The sequence below is a fragment of the Pteropus vampyrus genome, unplaced genomic scaffold (assembly GCF_000151845.1).
Source record: "Pteropus vampyrus isolate Shadow unplaced genomic scaffold, Pvam_2.0 Scaffold23, whole genome shotgun sequence".
In the NCBI taxonomy this organism is placed as follows: Eukaryota; Metazoa; Chordata; class Mammalia; order Chiroptera; family Pteropodidae; genus Pteropus; species Pteropus vampyrus.
Window position 1 is genome coordinate 7,136,393 of NW_011888804.1, and position 7,802 is coordinate 7,144,194.

Here is a 7,802-nt window from a genome sequence, read left to right on the forward strand (position 1 = left end):
GGGGTGCATCACAGGATGTGCTCTAGGCAGGAGTTGTTCTGTGCACGTGAGTTGTGTGTACATGCCGGGGATGTGACGTATGTTGATGGTGTCATTGCGTGTGTCCTGGGGATGAGAGGGGAGTGTTGGAGTGCATGGCACGTGATGGGGATGTGGGGCATGACGTGTGTTACAGGATTTGGGGGGGATATATTTTAGAGTAGAGGATGTGGATGTATTTATGGAATGAACCGGAACTGATGGGAGGAAGGAATCACAATGGATACCACACTCCTATTTTCCCAGCTTAGCAGGTTCCCCCTACCTCCCTTTGTGGGGGCCTCCCCTATCCTGATCCTCAAACCCCAGGAAGCTGCTGACCCTGCAGAAAGAGTCAATCCACTTACTGGAGGGACTCCTGGTAAGAGGGAGTCTGAAAGACTACAAATACTAAAAGAAGGAGAAGGGAGGTTGGTCACAAACTGGTATTTGCCATCATATTAACCAGTTATTTACAGTACAGGCTGGGAAGGCAGAATGAAACCACAGTGACAACTACTATACTGGGAACTTGATGCCCTGGGGGACACTTGGGTGGAACAATGCAGCTGGAGTCCCTCTTCACACCTACAAAACGGGAGCCTTCCTCTGCTTGCACTGAGGCATCATTACAGCAGCCAAGGCTATTATTTCCCTCCTGCACAGAGTTAGTTCCCATCACTCCATACATATTTAAGCAGATCGCGAGCAGTTATTAACTGTTTTTTGCTGGCACTCCCTGACTGTCAGTTAATAACCTGGAGCTTGTCTTGTACAAACTGTGGAATTGGTTTATGTGCAGAAATGATCGGAGCAACATGTCAGCACAATATCCCCTGGCAAATTGCTGCTCCTTTGATTTCAGAGATGTACCACTTGGGTCTTTAACAAAGTCTATAACGTGGGTCAGACGGGATGGAGCAGCTAGCGGAGTCAGAAGAAACACCAAGTAGGCAAAAATGTGAGTTAGGAAACCAGTCAAATCGAAATTAGGTCCTGAGTGTGCCCCTAGACCTCGGTCACAACCAAAGAAGGAAGGTGATTTCACTTTGGCTGCATAAGCAATAAACCACCTGGAAAGAGGGTCTCTATCCTACAGGTGCTAAAGATGCCACACACAAACATGTTCCCTGTGGTGTTGTTTACAACAGTGAAATATTGGGAAGATGTAAGATCTGGCAATAGGGAAATGGTTAAGGAAATTATTCCACATTGGTATGATATTTGAACCGCCATTACATACAATATGTACGTAGAGTCTGGAATAATACGAAAAATATGATTATAGCAATAAGGGGAAAAAGAGCAGCGTGGAAACGGTGTGTGTCGTGGATCACAAGTATGTAAAGTATGAATGGAAAGAGACATATCTAAGAGTGGTGTGAATACACGATTGTTTTTCCTTTTTTTTTTTAGAGTACAGTCCACAGTTTCCAAAATTAGATTATATTCTTTCCATAATGGTATAAGCCAGAGGCCAGCGAACTTGTTCTGTAAAGGGACTGAGAGTATTTTACACTTTGTGGGCCATATGGCCTCTGTTGCGATGACTTAACTCTGCTGTTGTCGTTTGAAAGCCAGACAGTATGTTGTCAACAAATGGGCATGACTATGTTCCAATAAAACTTTATTTATAAAAACATGCAGCAAGTTGGATTTGTCCCATCGGCTGTAATTTGCTGATCCCTGGTATAAACCTAACTCATACACGTTTTAAAAGGGGAGCAATGACATAGCATTAATGCTCTTCCATTAAGGTCTAGGTATTGCCTGGGGCACGTTGTCTTTCTGATCGTGGGAGAGTCGGGGTGTCTAAGGAAATGGTCTGGCCCCTGCTAATTACACGTGACACATAGGGCCAGGGACATAAGGCGGAGCTGACTGGTCGGGGCCGGCATTGTCTTTCTCGGCCTGGGCTGTCACACTCTCCCTCTCTTTGCCTCAGACATTCCGTATGTCTCTCTGTCCCCTACGTCTTCTCCCCCAAACTCCCAACCCATCAGTTCCAGGAAGAGGAAGAAAGAGGACGGGGAGCCTGAGGGGACTGAAGGGCCAGGGCGGGGCAAGCGGGTCTCAGCTCCACTTACATTGGATTCGAGGTCACTGGATGCAGGATGACCTGGGGTGCCCGGGTCGGCGTCTCCGGCACTGGCACCACATCTGCGAGCCAGAGATTAGGCAGACAGAACACAAAGGTGGAGTCCACAACCACCCCAAAGCCCAATTCCTGGAAGATGCTGGCAGCTAATAAGTTCTTACCAGATCCTGGGGGCCTGGGGCCGGCCAATCCCCTCTCTTCCTTCCTGGACCACCTGAACTTTACCTGCTTAGATCCACCAGTGTTCTAGATGACATCCTGACTAAAATTTCCTACAGTTACCTAGGGGGCCGCCAGAACCCCAAAGCCTCTGGCCTGAAGCACCCACTGGTCATCTCCGAATCCTTCTCACTCCTGAATTCCCTTCGGAATGGCGAGGCCACTCAGCTTCACGTCTCCCAGGGCCCAACTCAAGCCGCTCTCCCCAGCTCTCCCCAGCTCTCCCCAGCCACGTGGCTCTGGGTTGCCCCTCCCCTCGCCCACCCTTCCTCTGCAGACCTCTGTGGGGCCTTGTTGGTGTCGTGGTGCCCTTGAGACTTGCCATGCTTTCCTTCTCCAATCCCAGGCCCAGCCATTATCCTAGGGTCTGGCAATCCCGGTACACTACCCTCTTGGAACTTGGGGTGATGCTGGGGTCGATAGTCGCCTCTGTCCACCCCGGCCACTCCCGCGCATCAGCGGGCTTGCTCACAGGAGGCTCACCTGGGAAGATGAACTGCTGCTTATATTTGTAGTAGTGGGACGCTGGGGAGAGAAAGAAAGACCAGAGTGAGTGCCTCCCTGGAGCTCCCCCTCCTGGTACCCAGTGAGGCTCCCACAGCCACCACATGGGTGCTCTGCCCACCCTCCAGGGTTTCCAGACTCCTGCAGACACCCTGGACTCCAAAGGACTGAGAACATGTGTAAAGAAACCAGAACTCTAAACATGTAAGCCAACCCTTCCATTCGATACTCCCTGAAAACAGAGCACCCCAACTCACAGAGTCATCCTGAGCTCAATCCCCTTTTTTTAGGCAAATGCATAAGAACACACACAGAAAACGTCTGTAGAGCCGTAATCTCAAATATTAACTTTTTTCCCCTTTTAGAAGGGATGACAGTGGCTTAAAAAAAAAAAAAAGCTTTATGAGTTTCCTGTGTTTTCCAAATTCTCTGCATTGAGCATTGTATTAGTTTTCTTGTTGCTGCTGTAACAAATTACTGCAAACTTGGGGGCTTAACACAGTACAGATTTATTCTCTTACTGTTCTGGAGGTCAGAATCTGAAATAAGGCCTAACGGGCTAACATCGAGGTGTCAGCAGGGCTGGTTCTTTCTGGAAATTTAAAGGAGGACCCGCTCCTTCCTTTTCCAGATGTTAGTGCTGCCTGCCTCTGTAGGCTCCCAGCCCCATCACTCCAGTCTCTGCTCCTGTCTTCACACGGCCTTCTACTGTCTTTGACCTTCTTGCCTCCCTCATCTAAGGAGCCTCGTGATTACATTTCGAGTCCACCCGGCTCAACCAGGATAATCCTCCTACCTCAAGATCCTTAATTTAGTCACAGCTGCCAAGTTCCTTTGGCCATATAAAGTAACGGATCCTGAGATTAGAATGTGGTCATCTTTGAGGGACCATTATTCTGCCTACCAGAATGGATTAATCTCTGTATTTAGGGAAAAATATATACAAGACATTTCTTCAACTTCACTGCTGATTCTCCCACAATTCATTTCACTTCCGGTCCACTCTTCCAGGCCAGTTCTTCCAGACAATCCTCAGGTTTTTGATGTTACCACTTACTCCAGTGGGGTGGAGGGCCTGGAGCAGGGGGACAAGCGGGATCAGGGGCAACGGACAGGTCACACAGAGCTTTATATCCCCAAGTAAAAGCAGTGAGCAGGGATGGGGTCAGATATGAGTCTGAGCTGGTGAAGATACTTCCAGAAACTATTTTGTTCATTCGGAGACAAGTCACAACTGACAGCTGGCTCACCAAGAATCAGCACAGTGTTTCTGAGCCTGAGGTCTAGAAGCTGATCCTGCAAGGGTGAATCCTTGCTCTTGCTTTGGCTGCTTGTCAGAGCTTGGGTGACTGTCGCCAAGCTCAGTTTCCACACGTACACAATGAGGATAAGGATAGTCTCTCCCTTACCGGGCCAAAGTCATCATTACGTGAGATAAGAATGCATAGTAAGTGTGGCCTAAGTATTGTAAGCTCTCTTACTAACAGACGAGAATGAGTTTTAATTAAGAGACAATCAGATAGTTTCAAAGGGCTAAGTCATTAGCTGCCTCCGAGGCTGGGACTGATTATTACACTCCCCCAGGATGGAGAGCGAGTCGTGGCATCTCAGGACCCCTGGCAAGCACCTGGTTTGGTGCCTTGTACGGTGGGTGTGCAACTAGCGTTCGTCGAATTAATCAGCTCTCTCTCAGCATAGCAGGTCCCACCTCTCCCAGGCTGCTGGAATCCAAATGGATGCACTTTTGATTCGGGAAAACGAGGTGACTCAGGGAGGGAAGCAACTCATTCCAGGTCACAGAGCGAAGCTTTAAGAGGGAAGCAGCCTCCGTGATTTCTGGGGCCTTTCTTCTGTTTGGTAACCTAGGTTTGTCTCACTGCACGCAGACATTTTGTTGTCAACAAGGGGCTAAAATTAAAAGAAGGAAAACTAGCCGGGGCTCTCAAGAGGCTTAGCTGATCTCTTCCCTCCCGGGCTGGAACGGGGGATTCAGTGTCTGCAGAAAAGGTTAGCTGGCAGTTACAGTCCGTTGAGGAGGCAGGGCTGGGCAACGGAGAGCGAGCCCTGCTCCGAGAAGGGACAGGTGTCAGGCAATGGGACACCCACAAATGCCTGCGTGCACAGAGTCAACCCCCTCCTCGACCCTGCCCTGTGCCAGAGCACAGCTGTTCCCGATGACTGAGAGGGAAGGAGTGGCTGGGAGAGGATGGGACATCACTCTGAGCCCTGTTCTTGCTGATGACAGACACCAGGGAGAAGCAGCTCCAAGGGGCAGCAGATGCACCCAAGTGGCTCCTGGCTCTCTGGCAAGAAGAGGACTCTGGGACTGGGAGGCTTCCTATGACCAGAGGTCAGAGAGAGCAGGAGGCCGCTTTAAAGGCACTTCCACTCTGGAGCCCCGACTCCCTACCTACGGCCTCCCCAGAGAGCAGCCTGAGGGGGTTTCTGAAAGAAAAGATCTAGAAGGAAGAGGAATCAAGTCATCCCCTACCTCAACCTTTCAATTGCCTCCCATTGTGTCTCCAAATTTAAATTCCTGCCACATCCTACGAGGCCCAGCCATGCCTCACCCCTGCAGCTCCAGAATCTCACCTGCTGCCATTTTCTCTTGATTACGGCACTCAGGCCAGTGGGACAGGTTTTCAGCTCTTCCCTGTGGCGGGGCCTTGCACGTGCTCCCCTCTCTCTGCCTGGGCAACTCCACTGCATTTTCACGACTCAAGCTGCCTCTGTCCTATCAACTTAAACTTGTTCTCTTCTTGAATTTGCTCATAGCACCGTTCTTTCCCTTCGAAGCCCTTACCGCAATTTATAATTCCATTTTCATGTGTATGTTTGTTGGGTTAACACCTGTCTGTCCCACTAAGCTATAAACTCCATGAGAACAGAGACTGTGATCGGCAGAATAATGCCCCCTCCAGGTCCACAGCTTAATCCTTGGAAAGTGTGACTACATTACTTTGCATGGCAAAAGGGATTTTGCAGATGTGACTAATTTAAGAATCTGAGGCGGGGAGATTATTCTGGATTCTCTGGGTGGGTCCTAAATGCAATCACAATGGTCCTTATAAGACAGAGGCAGGAGGATCAGAGGCAGAGAGAAAGTCAGAAAAGGAGGTGTAATAACAGAAGCAGAGGCTGGAGTAGCATGGGGCCACGAGCCAGGGAATGTTAGCGGCCACTAGAAACTGAGAAAAGGCAAGAATACAGATTCTTCTCTAGAACCTCCAGAGGAAACCAGACCTGCTGACACCTTGGTTTTCAGCCTAGTGAAATGGATTTGGACTTGTGAGCTCCGTAAGTATAAGATAACGAATTTGTGCTGTTTGACACCACTAAGCTTGTGGTGACTTGTTGCAGCGGCAACAGGAAGCTCATACAAGGCATGTCTGGTTTGTGCACCGCTCCGTACACAGTGCCTCGTACAGCACCTGCTACATAGTAGATGTTCATTAAACACGTGTTAAGGAAGTCGATGGATAAATGTAGTTTAAGGGCCAGGAGACAATTCGAAGAAGAAGGAAAAAACGGCAGCCCTGGGCAGTGCGTGAACCTCAAGTTGGACTTTGTGAGCTAGAAAAACCTTCGGGGTCCTGTCTCCCACCTACATCCTTTCAGGGGTGAGTAAGCTGAAGTCAGAGGTCACAAGGCAGGGACACGACCGAGCTAGATATCGAATCCAGAACTCCAGCCTGCTCATTCGGAGCCCTATCCTGACATCCGGAGTAGGACTCAGAACGCAGCCCTGCTCGGGCATGTAGCCTGAGATGCTGGGCACAGGTCCCCTGCCGATTTCAAGGGATTTAGCTCATAAGACAACTGCCAGCTCCGGAGCACGAGGTGCCCTCAGTGACTCAGACTTAGGTGGAGACACTGGGCTGCTGCTAACCAAACAACAGAGTCTCTAAGAGTCACGTTTACCTCTCAGAGCCTCAGTTTCCTCCTCTGTAAAATGGAGCTGATAATACTCACCTCCTGGCAACTCCAAAGATCAAGGAAGGCGAAATGTGGCCATTGCCCTACAGATGGCAAATCTTAATCCACATGCCTTCGACTCGCTGCCTTCAAGCATGGACAGGCCCCAAAACGGCCCTGGCCCGAACCCGACACCCCCCTCGGCTCCCCAAACACGGAGGTACCTGGCAGATTGAAGCTCTTCTGCTGCCTCGTGCCCTGTGGGGAAGGGTGCAGGGGGGAAGGCGGCGTGGCGCTGGGAGGGAGGGGCGGTGCTGGCGAGGAGGGCGTGGAGGACGTCGTGGACGAGGGATTGCTGCTGGAGTCTGGCTGGTAAGGGACAGGGATGTGGTCCTGCAGAAAGAAAGCAGGGCAGGGGGCAGGGGACAGAGACACAGCAGTGAGAGAGAGCTGAGCGGGAAGAGACTCCACTCTGGCATCCTCAGTCCTCCCTTCCTCAGCCCCCAGATCCTTCCCAAGTCCTGCCTCCTTCGTCACCCCCACCAGGTCGCATCCAGCTGTGGAAGGAACAGTGTCTGGAGTCAAATACCCATCCACGGTCTGGACCCCAGCGTGAAGGGTTACCACGTAATGAAAGCCATGTAGGTGACAGCCACACTCCCTGGGCCTCTTTGATTTTGGAAAGCCCCACGCTGAGGTGCCCAGAGCACTCTTCCCATCCTAACACCTCTCCTCCCGAGTGTTTATTAAAGAATCAACAGCCTGACAGCTCAAGAGAGAGCATGAGAGAAGCCTTCAGCACCCTCCCTCACATCTCGGTTGGAACCAGCGCTGTCTCTCCGGCCCCTGAACCTGCTCTAAATCCAAAGATGAGGGTGGAATCCACATGTGCACCCTCAGAACGGCCCCGGTGGGGGTGAGGTCAGGAGCTGTGTAGTGGGTTAAATAGTGTCCCCCAAGAGACAATGTCCACCTAGAACCTCAGAATGAGACCCTATTTGAAGAAGGTGTTTGCAGATATAATTAAGGTCAGGCTCTTGAAATGAGA

General features: G+C 50.6%; 1 protein-coding gene across 1 annotated transcript in view; it reads right to left on the reverse strand.

Annotated features, from left to right (window-relative positions):
* KSR2 (kinase suppressor of ras 2) overlaps nucleotides 1-7,802 on the reverse strand; it is a 366,625-nt gene that overhangs the window by 55,011 nt on the left and 303,812 nt on the right. Inside the window, 2 exon segments of the mRNA XM_011356069.2 lie at nucleotides 2,083-2,178; nucleotides 2,819-2,860. Coding sequence (XP_011354371.1) covers nucleotides 2,083-2,178; nucleotides 2,819-2,860 — 138 coding nt within the window.